The 20,575-nt window shown below is 39.1% G+C and overlaps 1 protein-coding gene across 2 annotated transcripts in view; it reads left to right on the forward strand.

Moving 5' to 3' along the window:
• Positions 1 to 7,295: 7,295 nt before the first annotated feature.
• The window catches only part of KIF14 (kinesin family member 14), a 55,867-nt gene continuing 42,587 nt past the window's right edge, over positions 7,296 to 20,575 (forward strand). The window contains exons 1-10 of one of the 2 annotated variants that reach the window (XM_027612097.2): positions 7,296 to 7,550; positions 9,889 to 10,419; positions 10,462 to 11,153; positions 12,833 to 13,087; positions 13,730 to 13,817; positions 15,464 to 15,562; positions 17,502 to 17,554; positions 18,347 to 18,377; positions 18,813 to 18,920; positions 20,024 to 20,140. In XM_027612097.2, coding sequence (XP_027467898.2) covers positions 10,003 to 10,419; positions 10,462 to 11,153; positions 12,833 to 13,087; positions 13,730 to 13,817; positions 15,464 to 15,562; positions 17,502 to 17,554; positions 18,347 to 18,377; positions 18,813 to 18,920; positions 20,024 to 20,140 — 1,860 coding nt within the window. In that variant the 5' untranslated portion in view covers positions 7,296 to 7,550; positions 9,889 to 10,002. Of the gene's footprint in view, positions 7,551 to 9,888; positions 10,420 to 10,461; positions 11,154 to 12,832; positions 13,088 to 13,729; positions 13,818 to 15,463; positions 15,563 to 17,501; positions 17,555 to 18,346; positions 18,378 to 18,812; positions 18,921 to 20,023; positions 20,141 to 20,575 lie in introns of those variants that run through there. The other variant, XM_027612095.2, reaches the window with a different exon arrangement.

The raw sequence follows: 20,575 nt of genomic DNA on the forward strand, positions 1-20,575 counted from the left end.
TATGTGTATAGGTTGGTTATTTTTTTTAAGATTTTATTTATTTATTTGACAGAGAGAGACACAGCGAGAGAGGGAACACAAGCAGGGGGAGTGGGAGAGGGAGAAGCAGGCTTCCTGCGGAGCAGGGAACAGGGAGCCCGATGCGGGGGCTCGATCCCAGGACCCTGGGATCATGACCTGAGCCGAAGGCAGATGCTTAACGACTGAGCCACCCAGGTGCCCCTGAAGGTCAGTTTTTTATTAGAGCTCACAGTAAGGTGATTGTTGAGCTTGGGGAGGGAGTGTCTGCACTTTTTGTGGAGCAGAGCCCTGCTCAGTATTGAGGTTCATGGGCTAGAACTGCACGTCTCTTACCTCTCACTATTATCATAATGGTGGGATAGTGGGGGTAGAAGTTAGTTGAACTGAGAAGTGAAGGGAGGGGTAAAGGAATAGAAAAAGGGAGCGTTGGCCTTCAAGAAACTCACATGAAGAGAAGAGTGTCCTGTGCTTGTCCCTCTCATGGTTGACCCAACATACTGTGAGGTTAGCTTCCAATCAAAAGAGTTGTGAGGGGTGCCTGGGTGGCTCTGACTCTTGATTTTGGCTCAGATCATGATCTCAGAGTCCTGAGATCAAGCTTAATGTTTGGCCCCACACTGAATGTGGAACCTGCTTGAGATCCTCTCTCTCTGTCCCCGCTTCCCTCCCCTCTGCTCACTTGTGCTCTCTCCCCCCACCCAGAAAGAAAGAAAGAAAGAAAGAAAGAAAGAAAGAAAGAAAGAAAGAAAGAAAGAAAGAAAGAAAGAAAGAAAGATCTGTGGACATCTCAGCTGTGTCCATGGAAAAGTCCCAGACTCTCTTACTCTATTTGGACCTTGGCTCTTAACCTTTAGCACTATTCCTTTGTTTAATGGAAAACTGATTATTTGGGGCCTTAATGGCTCTGCTTCTTTCTTGGTTTTAATGAGTCTTAACGTCTCAGTATTTTCTTTAGGATACCATCTTGTGTTCTCTTTCTGGCTTCTACCCCTTCCAGCTGCCCCATCCAACAGCCCTGACTGACGCAGCCCCTTCGGCATGAATTCGACGTGCCTCATACACCTCTACGTCTGCCATGCCCCTTCCTAAGGGAGCACTGACATGAAGAGGGATGGAAAGATAGAAAAGGAGCTAAAGGACAAAAAGAGGTGTGGGGGTAGGACATCTTTCCTTCTTCTTATTTTATTTTATTTTTTCAGATGAGAGAGATGTTGAAGATGGAAGATGGGATATTTGATGTAGGGAGGCCCCTGGTGGTGGAGAAAATGAATCCAGGATCCAGGTGTGGGACTGGCCCTAAGTAGCAGGAAGGACCCCAATTTCTCTGAAGCCAGAGCTAAACGAGGGCTCAAAGGAAGGAAAGTTTGCAGCCGGTGACGAATGAGATCGGAAGCTTTGAAAAAATATTATCAATAGCGTTATCTTAGATGACTGAAGATGTAATTGGTTCTGATTTAGTTCCCACAGTTGTGCAGAACTTAGGTTCCATGCAATGTGCTTGCAATTTTCATATACATGATCTATTTTAATTCATCTAAATATTTGACGATTAACTTCATATAGTCGAAACATATCAATTTAAATTTACATATGGTAATGTGTCACATTTATCAAATCATTTCACATGTATTATCTAATTTTATTTTTCTAGCAATCGTTGATATATTACCTCCTCATTTTATAGGTAAAGAAGCCAAGGTTCAAAGAGAGGTAAAATAATTTGAGTGACAGCAGGTTTTACGACTTTAGTTTCCCCAAAAACTATTATTTTAGTGAGTCAAATTTGGAAACAGGTTTGAAAACATAAGGCATTTTTAAGGGCTGCCATTTTGGTAGTAACAAAGCGTTCTGCCTGAACTGGGACAGGGGCAGATGCTTTTGGGTTTTGGAGGGTGCCTTATTTCCTAAGTCAGGCAGATGCTAGCCACTGACTCAGAAAACTGAGTCTTGAAATGGAATGAGGTTCATTTAGGTTGCTCACCCTATGAACCTTATGCTGGCTGAATCTGCATTTTCTAGATTCCCTTTTCCTTCCTTCTTTCCTTCTCTCTCTCTCTTTCTCTTTCTTTCTTTTGATTTTATTTTTAAGTAATCTCTACATCCAACATGGGCCTCGAACTCACAACCCGGAGATCAAGAGTCACACGCTCTCCTGACTGAGCCAGCCAGGAGCCCTAGATTCCCTTTTCCTATCTTTCAAAAAGCCTACAAACCCTGAAGTTCTAAAAAAAATTAATCAAATTGGATCAAAATTGAGATTACCACTGCTCCCTCTTGGAGATAGATTTTCATTGCTCTTTTGATTTCTAAGAGTACAGTGAGTCCATTAAAAATGACTTACTATTTCATCTTGTTATTTCTAGGGATTAAATCATAATCCTCATCCTTCATAAAATAAGATGTGTCATTATTATAACAGAGAGCTTCTAAAATGCATGCTTCCCAGTTTCTCCTCACTAGCCTTGAATAGGGCTTTTCCGTGTTTTGGAGAGTTATATTAAGCTATGCAATTTAGTATCTTACGTTTATTGAGAATTAATCCTCTGCCAGGCTCCATGCTAAGCACTTTGCATACATTATCTCATTTAATCCTCATTAGGACGCTTTAGAGTAAATAACATTATCATCTGCAATTTCCATATGAGGGACCTGAGACAACCAGACTTTAGGGGACTTGCTCTTCTGGTCAGTTGTGGATAGGATTTGGAGAAGTATATGTCAGTTTAATAAATAAAAGATCAAAAGATCTTGTGTAACCTGGAGATGGCTCACAGGTGGCCCTTGATTCTGTGGAGTATTATTCTTGTGGTTGGAATTAAATCGGGAGCTTCTAAAAGCAATAAGAAGAGGGAAATGTGGTTAGTATTATATGAAGGTCCTCTGACAGTTCAGGGCGGGGCACTTGGGGACACAAAAGTGAGACAGACAAGGTCCTGCTCCATTTTGGGCTCAGTCTTGGGGGGCAGAGTATGATTTGGCTTATAGGCCATGCATTGTCTGGTCCTATTTAACTTATAACTATAACCTTAATGGACACTTAATAGTTTTGGTTTGTTTTTTTTTTTTTTTAAGATTTTATTTATTTGACAGAGAGAGACAGCGAGAGAGGGAACACAAGCAGGGGGAGTGGGAGAGGGAGAAGCAGGCTTCCCGCGGAGCAGGGAGCCCAATATGGGGCTCAATCCCAGGACCCTGGGATCATGACCTGAGCTGAAGGCAGACGCTTAACGACTGAGCCACCCGGGTGCCCCAATAGTTTTTTTTTTTTAAGATTTTTTTTTTTATTTTAGAGAGAGAGCATGGGTGGGGAGAGGGACAGGGGGAGAGGGAGGGAGGGAGAGAAGCAGACGCCCTGCTGAGCATGGAGCCTGATGGGGCTCCATCTCACATCCCTGAGATCATGACCTGAGCTGAAATCAAGATTTGGATGCTTAACTGACTGAGCCACCCAGGCACCCTGGCACTTAATAGTTTTAATAGGATTTATTTATTTCTCATTTTTAACCACTTAAAGCATTCTCTCAGGGTTGGGCATTGAGAATTTTTCCAGTTTAGGGCCAATATGGATAGACAATTTTCCTGCATATTTTTTGCTTTCTACTGAAATATATTCTTTAAAGATTAGGGGGTGGGAGGGATGGGGTGGCTGGGTGATAGACATTGGGGAGGGTATGTGCTATGGTGAGTGCTGTGAATTGTGTAAGACTGTTGAATCACAGACCTGTACCTCTGAAACAAATAATACATTATATGTTAAAAAAAAAAAAAAAGAATATAGTAGGAAGGGAAAAATGAAGGGGGGGAAATTGGAGGGGGAGATGAACCAGGAGAGACTATGGACTCTGAGAAACAAACTGAGCGTTCTAGAGGGGAGGGGGGTGGGGGGATGGGTTAGCCTGGTGATGGGTATTAAAGAGGGCATGTACCTGAATGGAGCACTGGGTGTTATATACAAACAATGAATCATGGAACACTACATCAAAAACTAATGATGTAATGTATAGTGATTAATATAACAAAATAAAAAAAAGTTTAAAAAAGATTTTATTTATTTATTTGACAGAGAGAGAGACAGTGAGAGAGGGAACACAAACAGGGGGAGCGGGAGAGGGAGAAGCAGGCTTCCCGCGGAGCAGGGAGCCCGATATGGGGCTCAATCCCAGGACCCTGGGACCATGACCTAAGCTGAAGGCAGACGCTTAATGACTGAGCCACCCAGGCGCCCCTGAAATATTTTCTTAGAATAAATTTTTGTAGAACAGTTACTAGGTCAAAGAGTATGAATATCTTTATGGTTCTTTTAACACATTATCATGTTGCTTTCTAGAAGGATTTGTGATTTACACAACAGATATTTATTAAGCATCTACTATGTATAAAGCTTTATATTAAGCACTAGGGATACACTGTGAACAGATATGGTCCCTATCTTCCCGAAGCATACCAATTTCTGTCATTAGAGATGTATACTTCTAAATTTTTTTTAAGATTTTATTTTTGGGGTGCCTGCGTGGCTCAGTCGGTTAAGCGCTTGACTGGTGATTTTGGCTCAGGTTATGATCTTAGGGTTGTGAGCTAGAGCCCCAAGTTGGGCTCTGCACTGGGCGTGGAGCCCGCTAAACATTCTCTCTCTCTCCATCTGCCTCTCCCCACTACCCAAAAGCTAAAAAAAAAAAAAAGACTTTATTATTATTTGTTAAGATTTCATTTATTTGAGAGAGAGAGGAGAGCACAAGCAAGGAGAGGGGCAGAAGGAGAAGCAGACTCCCTGACAGGAAGCCTGCCCTGGGACTCCATCCCAGGACCCTGGGATCATGACCTGAGCGGAAGGCAAATGCTTAACTGACCGAGTCACCCAGGTGCCCGTAGATTGTATTATTTTTTAAAGTAATCTCTATACCCAACTACCCAATGTGGGGCTCGAACTCATGACCCCGAGATCAGGAGTTGCATGCTCTACCAACTGAGCCAGCCAGATGCCCATATACATTTAATTTTGATGCAAAATCACCAGCACTGAAATGTAGAAAACATTTTTTTTACTTGTACGTATATTTTTTACACTTGCATTTAATGATTGGGCGTTTACGTTATTTTTTTTTAAGATTTTATTTATTTGAGAGAGAGAGAATGAGAGATAGAGAGCACGAGAGGGAGGAGGGTCAGAAGGAGAAGCAGACTCCCTGCTGAGCAGGGAGCCCGATGTGGGACTTGATCCCAGGACTCCAGGATCATGACCTGAGCCGAAGGCAGTCACTTAACCAACTGAGCCACCCAGGCGCCCATTTACGTTCTATTTTTAAATGAATTATTTTTGTGTGTAGGTTGATTCTTTTTGTGTGAAATACCATTGCCCATTTTTATATTGTTTCTTTTCTTATTCTACTTATAAACTTATTTTCTTTGTAAAACTGAAATAAATGTTTGCATCTGTTATATTTAATATATTTTTCTTGTTAGCTTGTTTTATCATTTCATTATTACTTCCAATTATACATGTTTAAAATTTTTATGTATTTGAGATTGTCAATCTTTCCCTTTGCCATATCTTTTACTTATAAACTGAATGACTATTTCCTGTAGATCTGATAAATATATTCTTTTTTCTGATGGTTTCTCTATAACTTAATCTTCGTTAATTTTAGAATGATTTTTAGAGTGAGTTTTAGAATAAGTACGTTATCATCCATTCAGTTTTTCTATATAGTTGGAGCCACTTCTGGTTTCCCTTCTATCCCACTGAATACATTATCATTACCTGCACTTTTTGCCCTTTAAAAAATACTGTTGCTTGGGCCACCTGGGTGGCTCAGTCGGTGAAGCATCTGCCTTCAGCTCAGGTCATGATCCCAGGGTCCTGGAATCAAGTCCCACATTGGGCTCCTTGCTCAGTGGGGAGCCTTCTCCCTCTGCCTGCCGCTTCCCCCCCACACCCCGCCTTCTGCACTCTCTCTCTCTCTGACAAATAAATAAATAAAATCTTTTAAAAAATAAGAAAAAATACTGTTGCTCAAAAAAATTAAAAAATTAAAAAGAAAAAAATTAAAATAAAAATACTGTTGCCTTATAACATCTGTTTGACTAGAGTCTCCCATTGATCTCGTTATATTTCGGAATGTATTTTTGCTACTTTTTTTGTGTTTCAAAATCTTATTGGAATATATATTGAAACTGAGTAATCTTATGACAGTGGCTTCGGAATTCTAGTTACACCACTTACTTGCTGGTTGCTTGTTCACAAGTTTAACTCTAAACTTCGTTTGGAAACTGGGGATAATATTATTTGCCTCATAAAATTTTTAGGATTAAATGAAACAATTCCATGTACATTTAGTACACTTTCTATCTCCTTGCTTTGCATAGGAAATACTAGAATCGCGTTAATTATTATGCTTAGCTTGAGGACAAATAGCCATTTTTATAACTTCATTGTAAGGTGGATACACCATGGTTTTTTTTAGACTGAGGATTGACAAAAGTGTCACTGACACTCTTCTTATTTAAAATTCATCTTAGGGCGCCTGGGTGGCTCAGTTGGTTGGACGACTGCCTTCGGCTCAGGTCATGATCCTGGAGTCCCCGGATCGAGTCCCGCATCGGGCTCCCTGCTCAGCAGGGAGTCTGCTTCTTCCTCTGACCCTCTTCCCTCTCGTGCTCTCTCTCTCTCTCAAATAAATAAATAAAATCTTTAAAAAAAAAGTTTAAAAAATTAAAAAAATAAAAAAATAAAAAATAAAATTCATCTTAGCGAGGCGCCTGAGTGGCTCAGTCTTTAAGCGTCTGCTTTGGGCTCAGGTCATGATCCCAGGGTGTTGGAATCGAGTCCCACATCGGGCTCCCTCCTCGGCGGGAAGCCTGCTCTCCCTCTTCCACTCCCGCTACTTGTGTTTCTGCTCTCGCTATCTGTCTCTGTCAAATAAACAAATAAATATCTTTAAAAAAATAAAAATGTATCTTAGCGGCTGCCCGGTGCGACTCAGAATCCAGCCCCTTCCAAGGGTCGGATTTAAAAAGAGCCCAAGCTCCACGACTTAGCGGAGCCCGGGGAGGGGCGGGCCCCGTTGCCTAGGAGGTGGGGGGCGGGTCTGGTGTTTAGAATCTTTGCTACCCAACCAGCGCCACTTCCTGGGGGCGGGAGGAGGCGAGGGCGCGGCGTCGACGCGACGTCCGGCAGCCAATCAGAAAGCAGGGCGCCCATTCAAATTGCGGCCTCGGAGCCCGCGGTGGAGGCTGTGAGTGGTGTGGACATTCTCCAGGAGGTCTTCGAGAGTGGGGAACCCTGCAGAGGGGCGAAGTATCTGTGTTGTGGTGGCGTGCGGGCGCTTTTTGTACCGGCGACCGCTGAGGTGCGAGCGGAGGCCTTAGCGCGGAGTCCCCTACCGGCCCCGAAATCCCGGTTGGCGGCGAAGGGGTCACCGAAGAACGCGCGCGGGCGGCACCTCTGTGGGGACTGGGAAGCTGGACTTCAGGGCCCCTCGGCCCGCAGCCTCACCCACTGAAAGGCTCGCCCAGTCGTTTGGCATTAAGAGGTACACTCGCCGTCCCAGCCCTCGGAGTGACTAGCTGAGAACCCATCCACGGGAATCTTTTGGTTCTGGTTGTGACTTAATTTCCTTCTTTCTATTCATGTCACTCCTCTTTAAACTCCCGTAGCGAAACTTCCCAAACAAAAAGCGCTGTCTATTTTGTAAGTGGCAAATAGTTTTTAGCTGCGGTAGAATTTCCAGAATCTTCTTGCCTTTAAATTTATTTCCGTAATAGGAACATTCTATATTTTTAGTTAAAAGGTTGAGGGCAGGTGCTTATATCCTGACGATTTTTTTTTCCCTTTTTTGGGGGGGGTGGTGGTGGTGGTGGTAATGATTATTCCTTATTTAGAACCTTAAATTACTTAAAAGTTAACTTCTATTATATTCCTGCATAGCAGTATCTATGGAATAGTTTGAGCAAGTGTCATTTTACAAGTTAGAACCAGGCATGCAAATTTAAAGACTTGTTTACATCAATATTACCGGTTTGGTGCAGAGTTGACTAGAAGCCAGACCTTTTAGCTGTCACTGCTGTTCTTTTTCTTTTAAACCATTAATACTGGATAGATGTTGTTGACATATTTATATACACACCTGTCTACTTTGTTGTCTAACTGCTAGAGGGCAAGCTGTCTGCTTATCTAATCTTGCATAATTTTTCTCAACAGAAGCAATTAATTTACTTATTGTAGTTATTGTCTATGGTATTTATTTGGGAATACTCTGTTTGTGACCCCTCTCAAACTAATCTCCACCAGGCATTCCTGTATTTAACATACATTCAACAGGTATTACCAAGTGCTTTATCCAGTCTTTGATTTAGGTGCCAGGGTTTCTGTTAGTCCCTCTCCTAATCTGCAAACAGAGAGTACTAAATAAAAATCTTTGCTGACATGCACATTCCTCCTCCCCCCCTTCCTCCCCCTCTTTTCCTTATTGTTTTAAAATACACATAACATGTATTATGTTTTTACATATACGTTTTAAAGTGTATATCCTTAAATACATTCACATTGTTGCGCAGACATTACCACTATCCATCCATCCCCATAACCCTTTGTCATCTTGTAAATCTGAAACTCTGTACTTATTAAACAATAACTCCTCATTTTCCCCTGGCCTCAGCCCCTGGCAACCACCATTATACTTTCTGTTTTTATGATTTTAACTACTCCAAGTACCTCATGTGAGTGGAATCATACAATATTTGTCTTTTTGTGACGACTTATTTCACTTAGCATTATGTCTTCAAGATTCATCCATGTTGTAGCATATTGCAGAATTTCTTTATAAGGCTGCATAATATTTCATGGTATGTAAATACCACATTTTGGTAAGCCATTCATCAGTCCATGGACACTTGGTTTGCTTCCATGTTTTAGCTATAACAAATAATGCTGCTATGAACATGGGCGTACAAAAGTCTCTTCAAGACACTACTTTTATTTATTTATTTATATATTTATTAAAGATTTTATTTATTTATTTGACAGAGAGAGACACAGCGAGAGAGGGAACACAAGCAGGGGGAGTGGGAGAGGGAGAAGCAGGCTCCCTGCTGAGCGGGGAGTCCGACGTGAGGCTCGATTCCAGGACCCTGGGACCAGGACCTGAGCCGAAGGCAGATGCTTAACCATCTGAGCCACCCAGGCACCCCCAAGACCCTGCTTCTAAAATTCTTTTGGTTAGATAATCCAGAAGTAGAATTTCTAGGTCATATAGTAATTCTATTTTTAGTTTTTTTGAGCAACTTCCATACTATTTTCCCAGTGGCTGTGCCATTTTACATTTCCGCCAGTAGTGCACAAGGGTACAAATTTCTCCATGTCCTTGCCAACACTTGCTTTTTTGTTAGTAGCCATCGTAATGGGTGTGATGTGATATCTCATTGTAGTTTTGATTTGCATTTCCCTAATGATTAGTGATGTTGAGCATCTTCTTATGTGCTTATTGGCCATTCGAATATCTTCTTTGACATGCACTGTTTATATCTTTTAAGTCACTTGGCCTCTTTGTCCTGGTATAATGGAAGTCTGTGATCTGTGTATTCCTTCTAGACTAAGGAAATGGGAACAGGGTCTTGTCTTTGAAATCCATAGTATCTATCAGAGGGCCTGGCACATAATAGGGCCTTAGTAAATATTTGTTGCATAATTATTATAAGCTCTTTGAAGGCAGAGATTTGTCTGAAGCTGCTTGGGAACAGTATCTGAGGAGGAGATTGTGATTTATTCTAACGTATTCATTCCTCTGGGAAGTTACTTTCACAATGGAAGGTTCTCATATTTTTTAATGCCTGTTTAGAGTCTTACAATCTAATTTTTTTTTTTTTTTACAGTTTAGCAGATAATTGGAAACTGATACATAAGATATGGCTGGAAGTCAAATGAACATCTAAAGAAGAGCTTCGGTTCTTCACCAACGTTCTTTTTTAAAACAACTTGCTGCCACAATGTCAGTATATACCGCACATAATAGAAATAACAGGGATATCCTTGGTATACCTTCTTCCCAAAAGAGTTCATCCCTGAATAGCCTCACCCATAGTAGCAGACGTAAGCTGCATTTGAATTCGGGTATGTCAGAATGTGAAAATGATGATCCATTATTGAGATCTGCAAGTAAAATCAGAGACATAAATAGTACTTATGTGATTTCTGCCTGTAAAAAAACAGGAGAGGTACCTCTTACCCCTGACCCTGCAGGTAGATTGGCACTTCAGAGAAGAGTTACAAGGAACAAAGAATCATCTTTGCTTGGCAGTGAATTGGGAGACTCAACTGAAAAAACTGCAGAAACACGTCTTACATTACAACGTCGTGCTAAAACAGAATCTGTGGAAAAGTGGAAAACAGCTCAAACAGATTCTGTGGAAAAGTGGAAAATAGCTCAAACAGATTGTGTGCAAAAGTGGAAAACAACACAGAATGTGGGAAACCCAACAGAAAATGATTGTGCTTCCCTGGAAACGAGGAGAAAGGTAACAATTGTAAATAATGGTAAAGACTCTTCTGTTGCATCTTTTGTACCTTTAGCCAAAGACCAAAAAGACATTGAAATGATGTCTGATGAAAAACACAAAGAAACATTTTCTGCCCTCCTTGGGGCAAATGAACATGTCGCACTTCAATACTTAAGTAATAGAGCACCCACTGATTCCCAGAGTCAGACTAAAGTTGTTCCATCCGGACACTTGGCAACAAAGCCTCTTCAGAGCAAGTTGAACATCAAAGTGCCAGGAACAGGAAACTTGTATCATAGAAGTATTGGGAAGGATATGGCAAAAAATTCAAATAAATTTGAAAGCTTAGAAAAAAGAACACCTACAAAGTACATTGTAGGACACAAATGGACACCGAAGTGTGGCACGCCACAGCTTACAAGCCCAGCTGCATCGATACTGAAAAATAGGGTGCCTAGCCTCCAAGTTAAACAAAAGCCAAGAAGTTCTCTCCTAGCAAATGAAAAGGAAAGGTCACAAGAAAATACACTCCTTCTTGAAGAGGAAACAACAGGTCGGAACACCTCTATAGAAACAGACCCCTTAAAAGTAGAGAACAGTCAAGTGACAGTGGCAGTACGTGTGAGGCCTTTCAGCAAGAGGTATGTTACACCTTTTAAAATCTAAGGCCAAACTACTGACATGTAATGTGTCTAATTCCACTCTGCCTTTGGAAAGTGAGTGCATTCATGCATCTTCAAGCTTGGTGGTGGCATTTCTATGTAGAGAGAAATTTCAGGTTTAGTTGTAGAACCTTCATTATTTTTGATGATTGGGTGTAAAATTAAAACATTGAAATCACCATCTTTTGCAAATGTAAATTTCTTTAGATCTGCTACTTTGAAAACGTCAGAATGACTTAAGTCTATAATGCAGTCTGCTTTCAAATCTGCAATGCTTGGCGGGCTCCTCTGTGTTTCCCTTAAAAAGAGCACTTGTTAGGTCACTTATTGCCCAAAGAGGTCCTTCCCAAACTCCATCCAGCATAGTATCATCCCCATTGTCATCTCTGATATATAGTAGTTATAAATGCAGTGATTTATTAGATTTGATGTTGATGGTAAAAAATCTCTCTTCAAAGTGATTGTGGGTGAGATAGTCACAGATTTCAGGTAGGGCTGAGAAAGATGGACATGACAAAATGTGAATGTGGCATTTAATTATTTTTGAATGTTTTGTGGCGTGACTGCGAAAAAACTTCAGAGTTCATAGTTGTTAACTCTGTTGTATATCTAAGCAAGATGTGAGAGTATATGGTGACTGCTGCTGTGGGGGCAGGAACCCCTAGTTTGAAAAAAGGTAAGTTATACAGTGCTTTAAAGGCTGTTCGTGAAGATGTGGGGTTAGTGATAAGTGAGAGAACTGAGGGTGATTTGGCTGGAGAGAATGGGGAAACCTCAAAGACAGGCCTCAAGGGTCACGGTAGGACGAGAGGCAACAGAAAGAACAGAGCTGGTAGGAATAAACCCCACAACGGATGACTTAGTAAGGAACCAAGTACCTGAGTTCAGACTCATCAGACAAGCCATGTAAACTGGGCTGATAGCAGGGGTGGTGGGGCACTTGTCACATTGAAGAGGCAGGTGGATTCCAGAATAAATTGTGATCTAAAGCAGAGTTGGGGGCAAAAAGGGATATCTGGGCCAGACAAGGACTGATAATATTTTTCTGCAGATGTAGAGTAAGTGAAAGATTTCTACCTAAGTCTGAGCTGGAAGAAGGATGCACATGAAAATCCATGACTTTAAGGGAGATAATCTAACGGAGGGACCTTTGGATTAACAGTAACAGTAGGCAGTAGCCCAAAGAGATTTATGATTGAGACTTACATTTAACTGAGTTGGTTGAAATTATATTTGCATTTCATGTCAGGTTTATATAGATCTGCACCTCTGAAACATCTTTAAAATGTATTAAAAATTTTCCAGATTTGGACTGAAGAGTATAGGTAGATTATAGAGGGTGGGATGGGAGAAGGGAGAGCTCAAGAGAAAAAGGAAGAAGATGGGAAATCCGGTAAAAGTAGGATGATTTTTCAGACAAGAGATCTGGGACTCCATTTTCCCTTTAAGTGGTGGTTCTGGAGCTGTAGGAAATCTATATTTGGCAACCCACTATAATTATGTTAGCTGGTCTACATTTTCCACATAAAACTAAAGAATTATCTTGCTCTGGAGGAATGTGGTATTTAACTAGTTTTGAGGTTCTTATTATATTCTATGGAATAATACTCAAAATAATCACAGTAACTTAATATTTTTCTCTGTGCTTCTTTGTAAAGAGAGAAGATTGAAAAAGCATCCCAGGTGGTCTTCATGAATGGGGAAGAAATAGCTGTGGAACATCCGGACATGAAACAAGTTTATAATTTTATTTATGATGTTGCATTCTGGTCTTTTGATGAATGCCATCCCAACTATGCTAGCCAGACGACTGTTTATGAGACGCTAGCAGTACCCCTCCTCGAGCGTGCCTTTGAAGGCTACAATACCTGTCTCTTCGCTTATGGTCAGACTGGCTCTGGAAAATCATATACGTAAGTGTTATTCCAAGTACAGTTATTGAGAATGTTTCAGTCTTTGGTGAGAAACGATGTAGTTTTGATAGAAAGAATGTAGTTTTGAAACCACACAGATCTGGGCTCAAATCTCATCCATTTCATATACTGGTTCTGTGCAAACTTGGGCAACGTTACTTAACCTCTGAGCTTCAGCTTATGCAGGAGATACTGTCTACTTTGTAAGTGTCATTGGCCCATTTTACTGTACATAATATGTCTTGTGTAAACCCAAGCCTGGAGAGGTTATTTTATAAATATTATTGTGAGAATTAAAAGTAGTCATCTAATAAATGGTATATATATATTAAAGGCTCTGCTTGTACTTTCTCACAACTCTCTGAATTAGATACCTCTTATTTATTCCCATTTTATAGAAGAGGAAATTGAGGTTTACTGGGGTTAAGTATCTTGTTTAAGGTCACAGAGCTAATAAGTGGTGAGATCAAGATTTGAACTCAGGAAGATCTGACTTCAGAGCCTAGGTTATTAGATATTAATAACACAGTTTAATTAGCTTGCTTCCCATTCACTCCCCCAACCCATTTCCCCAAAGAGAATTTTAAAAAACTAATTAGTTTTATCCACCCCCACCCCTGCCATTCATTATGTATTTTCCAGGATGATGGGACTTAGTGAAGAACCAGGAATAATTCCAAGGTTTTGTGAAGATCTTTTTGCTCAAGTAGCCAAAAAACAAACTCAGGAGGTATGTTCTCATCTGTAAGCCTTCATATTAGACTAGGAAACAGTCAAATTAAAATCAGAGTCAACACCACTAAGGAAATAATGGAAGATGTAATTTTAAGTTCTAGGTCATTCTCCTTTGGAACAGTGGTATGGATGAGAGGTTGGAGATTCAAAATTTCAGAATAAATTCTCCTTGTTGGGCAGTGATAGAAGGATCATCTCTTCTGTCTTCTCTAGCTTTTTCGGCTTTATTACTTTTATGTATGTGTAGTGGCTTATAATGTGGCAGTTATGTAGTTACATGTTTGTAGTCAGGTAGGTACACAGACTTAACTAAGGACAGTAGACATAAACTTCAAAACAACATGAAGCAGAGAGTAGTGAAGCTGAAGTTTGAACCCAGATTCAGCTTCGAAAGCTGCTCTTTACGCTGCCCTACACCTGAAAAGTCTGTACTGGCTTCCCTTTTCTCTTATTCATCCGTACATGCAGCCAGTATTTACTGTGCATCCACTGTTTGCTGAACACTAGATCACTTTTCCCCAAATTTGCTTGATCATAAGAATTACCAGAAATGTGTCGGGGCAGTTTTTCGTGTGTGTGTTTGATTGTGTGTGTGTGTGTGTGTGTGTGTGTGTGTGTGTGTGTGTGTGTGTGTGTGTACACTTGCTAAAAAAAAAAAAATCTCTCCTGGAGATTCTGATTTAGTTGATCTGGGCTACACCTGGGAATTTATAGTTTTCGTACTTTCCCCCTAGTGATTCTTATGATAAGGGAAATTGGGGAAATACTGTGCAAGATTTGGGAATATGGAGTTAAAAGACCCAGTCCCTGTAGTTAGGAGAGTATAAAGATGGAATGAATCAGTAAATAGCCAAGTACAATCAACTTACTGTTAAATAAATTGAAATAAATACTATGATAGAGTAAGAACAGTGCACTTTGAGAATATATAAGATTAGAGAGAGCCAGGTTTTCTTAGATGAGGGACAACTGAGCTTATTTTTGAAGGAAACATAGCAGTTATTAGCTTGGTGAAGAGGCGGAAGGACATTCTAGGCAGTGGGAGCAGCATGTGCAAAGCTTTGAAAGCAAGAATGTAGGGAGCCTTTGGGAATCTATAAATTGTTTACTTTGCTTTAAGCATGGAATTTGAGAGTGGAGGGTGACAAAAGATGAAACCAGAGAGGCAGGCAGAACTCAGCTTGTGAAGGACTTTATGACCCCTGCTTCCAGGAATCTAGAAAGCTATGGAAGGCTTTTAAGCAGGGAAGTCAAATGATCATCTTTGCTCTTTAAAAAAAAATATATAGCTCTGGCTGCAGTGTGGAGAATGGATTGAAAGGAAGTAGAACTGGATGCAAAAAGACCAGTTATGGGACTTGTAAACTGTGTAAGGAAGGCATGACAAGGGGCTAGACTAAGGTAGTGACTGCACGGTTGAACATTTGAGAGATCTTAGTAAGTAGAACTTATCTTCTTTGGAGAAATGTCTGTTCAAGTCCTTTGCCCATTTTTAAATTGGGTTGTTTGTTTTTTTTGCTGTTGAGTTGTAAGAGTCCTTTATATATTCTGGATCCTAGAAACTTATCAGATATGTAATTTGCAAAAAATGCAAGGATTTTTAAAATAAGTTGCATGCTGTATTTCTATTCCTCCTACTAGGTCAGCTACCACCTTGAAATGAGCTTTTTTGAAGTATATAATGAAAAAATTCATGACCTTCTGGTTTGTAAAGGTGAAAACGGACAGAGAAAGCAACCAGTAAGATTAAAACAATTTATGATTTGTTTTTAATTTGTTTTTATAAATGCATATAGTTATACTAGTTCTCAAGATGATCTATATGGCTTTCAATTTTACTAAAATTGCTATTAGGGGCGCCTGAGTGGCTCAGCCAATTAAGTGTTTTCCTTTGGCTCGGATCGTGATCTCAGAGTCCTGGGATTGAGTTCTTCATCAGGCTCTCTGCTCAGTGGGGAATCTGCTTCTCACTCTCCCTCTGTGCTCTCCCTCTCTCTCTGAAATAAATCCTTATTTATTTGACAAAGAGAGAGAACACACACAAGCAGGGGAGCAGGAGAGGGAGAAGTAGATTCCCCGCTGAGCAGGGATCCCAATGTGGGGCTCAATCCCAGGACCCTGGGATCATGACCTGAGCCAAAGGCAGTTGCTTAACCAGCTGAGCCACCCAGGTGCCCCAATAAATAAAATCTTTAAAAAAAATAAATAAAATTGCTATTATATGATAGCAAATGCTTGGGATCTACAGTCTAAATGAGTAAATAGTAAATAAGCTAAACATTATTGTTAGTGGAAATTAAATTATTAAATTTAGCCTCTTTTAAAGCAAATATTAAATATTTGTTTCAAGATTTAGTTGGACCACTTAAATCAAACACAAAATCCTGAAAGCCAAAAAGCAGTAGAAGTTTAAAAATTGTATTGTTATTATAGAATATGTATCTTAATAGATTATTTAGTAAATTGGTATCTTGTACATAATATTTTCTGTGAAATAGGAAGTTCCGCAAATACATAATCTTTTTTTTTTAAGATTTTATTTATTTATTTGACAGAGAGACAGCGAGAGAGGGAACACAAGCAGGGGGAGTGGGAGAGGGAGAAGCAGGCTTCCTGCGGAGCAGGGAGCCCAATGTGGGGCTCAATCCTAGGACCCTGGGATCATGACCCGAGCTGAAGGCAGACACTTAACCGACTGAGCCACCCAGGTGCCCCTACATAATCTTTTTTAAAAACTGCTATCAAAATGTAAAATTTTGGGGGTGCCTGGGTGGCTCAATTGGTTAAGCCTCCGACTCTTGATTTTGATTCAGGTCATGATCTCATGGTTGTGGGAATGAGCCCTTCATGGGGCTCCGCGCTCAGTGCAGCAGAGAGTCTGCTGGAGATTCTCTCTCTTCCTTTGCATTCCCCCCCTCCCCACTGCTTGCATGCTCTCTCTCAAATAAATAAAGTCCTTTCTTTAAAAGGATGTAAAATTTTTAATTTTGAAAAGGACATTGGAGAGCAAGAAACTAAAATCTAAAGAGGTCACTTGACTTATTCAAAATCATGTGTTTGGGCGCCTGGGTGGCTCAGTCATTAAGCATCTGCCTTAGGCTCGGGTCATGATCCCGGGGTCCAGGGATCGAGCCCCGCATTGGGCTCCCTGCTTGGTGGGAAGCCTGCTTCTCCCTCTCCCACCCCCCCTGCTTGTGTTCCCTCTCTTGCTGTGTCTCTCTCTGTCAAATAAATAAATAAAATCTTAAAAAAAAAAAATCTTAAACTTGGCATTTTCTTCTTTGACTTAAAAGTGTTTTAAATTTCTAGTTACAAAGTTTAAAACATACAGTGTAAAACTGGAAAAAATTTTAACTGTCTGAAATTTACTGAATATATTTTAGAGAGCTAATATTTAAAAGCATAGAGATAATGGCTACGGCATGTCTTAAGAATAAGAACTAGTAAGATATTTGAGCCTACAGTGAACTGTGGCATATTGTGAAAAATTTGTGATACTGAAGCAGTGTCAATGCTTTACAGATTTGTGTTTGTGAGAACTTTTATATTTATCTCTGGATCAAGTAAAGGCAAATCTCTTTGCCTTAAACTCCAAATATAGAAGAAAAGATCATTTAAAATTGTGTTTATATGAAATACTTGTTATGCCCTTAATAATGCTAATGTTTGCTTCTATTAGCTGAGAATAAGGGAGCATCCTGTCTCTGGACCATATGTTGAAGCTTTGTCAATGTAAGTGTTTGGCTCAGCAAAAGCAAGGAGGAGAAAAGTAATGAATAGAATGAATGTTGTTCTCATTTGCCTCCCCAACTTTGAAAGTCTGGATAATTATTTAACCTCCTACCCTTAATAGTATTCAATTAATTTTTCCTCTCTTTCCAACTAGAGTGTTAGCTTCTTGTTTTTGTATTTGTTTATATCTTTCACAGCACCTGTAAAGTGCCTGAGTTATACTGTGTGTGAAATATTTGATTTTTCTCCCTTTTATCCCCTTTCCTCATTAAGTTAAGCCTTCCCTCTTGAGCTGCTTTTTATATCTATTACTTTAAGCTGAAGAGGGGAGAAGGTGCTAAAATGAGTTTAGTGTTGAGAGTGTGAAACATGCTAAGAGTTGTTTACTTCATCTTTCAACTCTCCAAATGCTTTGTTAAAGGAAAGGGAAAGTGATTAGATATGGATTTAGCTCCATTCAATAAATCTGGGATTATGTTGAGACCCATACATACTAGCATACCCACCCCTACATATGTCAAGTATATGTTTCAGTCTCATGATTTAGACTTGAATATGTTAAGAGCTAAACTGCTTCATTAATAAAAGACATACTTTTTGGTAAAAAAACATTTTCTACCCTTTAAGAATGGAGATAGCGGAAGATTCTGTTGAGAGTCAGTATGATCTATGAATTATTCAATTGTGGTCTTCAGAGAGTAATTATGTAATTGAAAGTGTATTATTATTTTATGAGAATAAAAGTATAATTATCAGTAAAAACAATTTTGTCTTTTTCTTTTTTAAAAATAGGAATGTTGTCAGTTCTTACTCTGATATCCAGGTAAGATTGATTGTGTTTTATCTTCTTTCCATTAGATAGATCATAATCATAAGTATTCATAAGAATATTTCTCCTTAATTGCTACTTGCATAAATAAAAGTTTACTCTTATTAATTCATTATGAGCTGATTTTGTTTATTAAACTTCAAAGGAATTACTCTTCTGAAGTAAAAATAAAAATTGACTATCATAGCAGCTTAGTGTTATTGAAATAGTCTTTTAGAGGTGTAATTTCCTGATTCAGATATCTGTGATGGAAGCAAAATTGACAATGGGAATACAAATTATTAAATGACAAACATTTATTAATTTCATTTCATAAACAGATTATAAAGTGCGTATATGTTGCCAAACATGCTTAACTTTGTTCTTTCTTAATTTGTTCCAATAAATTTTAGTTTGCAGTTCTGACCTCCCTCTCTTCTTTTTTGTAAGAGTTGGCTAGAACTGGGAAATAAACAAAGAGCGACTGCTGCTACTGGTATGAATGATAAAAGCTCCCGATCGCATTCGGTTTTCACCCTGGTGATGACCCAGACCAAGGTATTCTTTTTCTTGATTATTTTAAGAGTATGATAACATAAATATATAACATAATTGAATTTTAGTGTACACAGTAACTGAATGACTTTTGGTATATATGGCAGTATTTTTTTTTTTTTACTGTTTGAAAACAATAATATATGATTATTAATTTATGATATCATTGATATTAATATGATAATAACATTAATGTATGATATGTTTTCAATACATGGTAATTGTATAGTATTTGGAAAAACATATCAGAAAGTCAAAGATTTTTAAAAATTTAGCCATAGGTTCCACTACTCAAAGCCCCTCTAAATATTTTGGTGTATAATATTTTAGTTGTTTTATAATAACACTTACACAAATTTACAAAATCTTCAATAATTTTATGCCATTAAAATTCTTTGCCAAATAATCATTTTTCATAGTTGTATAATATTCCATTGACTACTCCAGTTCCTCTACTGTGGGCCATTTATGTTGCTTTTAAATACCTGGCTCCTTTGGGGTGCCTTCAGCTCAGTCTGAAGAACATGTGATTCTTGATCTTGGGGTCATGAGTTCGAGCCCTGTTAGGTGGCGAGATTACTTAAATAAATTAAATAAATAAATGCCTTGCTCCTCTCATGCTGAGATAAATAATAACTTTGTACACTAAGCTTTTGCTCTATTTATGGTTGTTTCCTTAATATAATCGGGTAGTTGTGAGTTTTTATCTCTTTAAAGTAATTTCTTTTATTTTGGCATAATGCAAGCATTGCTCCATGTATTCTTGAATGTTTATTTTTTTATTTTTATTTTTTTAAAGATTTTATTTATTTATTTGACACAGAGAGAGAGAGCACAAGCAGGGGGAGCCTGATGTGGGGCTCGATCCCAGGACTCTGAGATCTTGACCTGAGCTGAAGGCAGATGCTTAACCAACTGAGCCACCCAGGCACCCCTATTCTCGAATGTTTATTATAAATTATAAACGATCACACATTTGTGAAGGGATAGTTTCAAAAATAAATGAGTGGTTTGTAATCTTGTATAACTTTCCCTTTCAAGACTTACATCGATAGCAAGTCATGGACAAACTTATGACATATTATATTAATGTCTTTTTGCTACAGACGGAATCTGTGGAAGGGGAGGAACATGATCACAGAATAACGAGTCGGATAAACCTGATAGATCTGGCAGGCAGTGAGCGCTGCTCCACAGCTCAAACTAGTGGAGATCGACTGAAGGTAAATATGAGGCTTTTCTGGGGTTCCTGGCTGGCTCAGTCAGCAGAGCATGTGATTCTTGATCTTGAGGTTGTGAGTTCGAATCGATGCCGATGTAGAGATTACTTAAAAGAAAATCTTTTTTTTTTTTTAAATGAGACTTTTCTCATTTTAATAAGACTTATTCCCTAGGGCATTATTTTTAGGAGATTGCAAACTAAATATATTTAACAACAGCAAACAAAAACAAAAACTCTATCTGTAGTTTATAGACTGCATTGCTGTGGTTTAAAGAGAGATCTTTACTTTTTTGTTATGTTTAACTTTTCAAAGAAAATAAGTAAATTTTGAGTTGTATGAAAATTGGTAGTTTATAGAAGAAAATATTTACTTAGTAATTATATAAGGGAAGGAATATATTTTGTGAAATAAATGTATTGCTGAGCAGTTATTTTA

Source organism: Zalophus californianus, chromosome 10 (genome assembly GCF_009762305.2).
Source record: "Zalophus californianus isolate mZalCal1 chromosome 10, mZalCal1.pri.v2, whole genome shotgun sequence".
Classification (NCBI taxonomy): Eukaryota; Metazoa; Chordata; class Mammalia; order Carnivora; family Otariidae; genus Zalophus; species Zalophus californianus.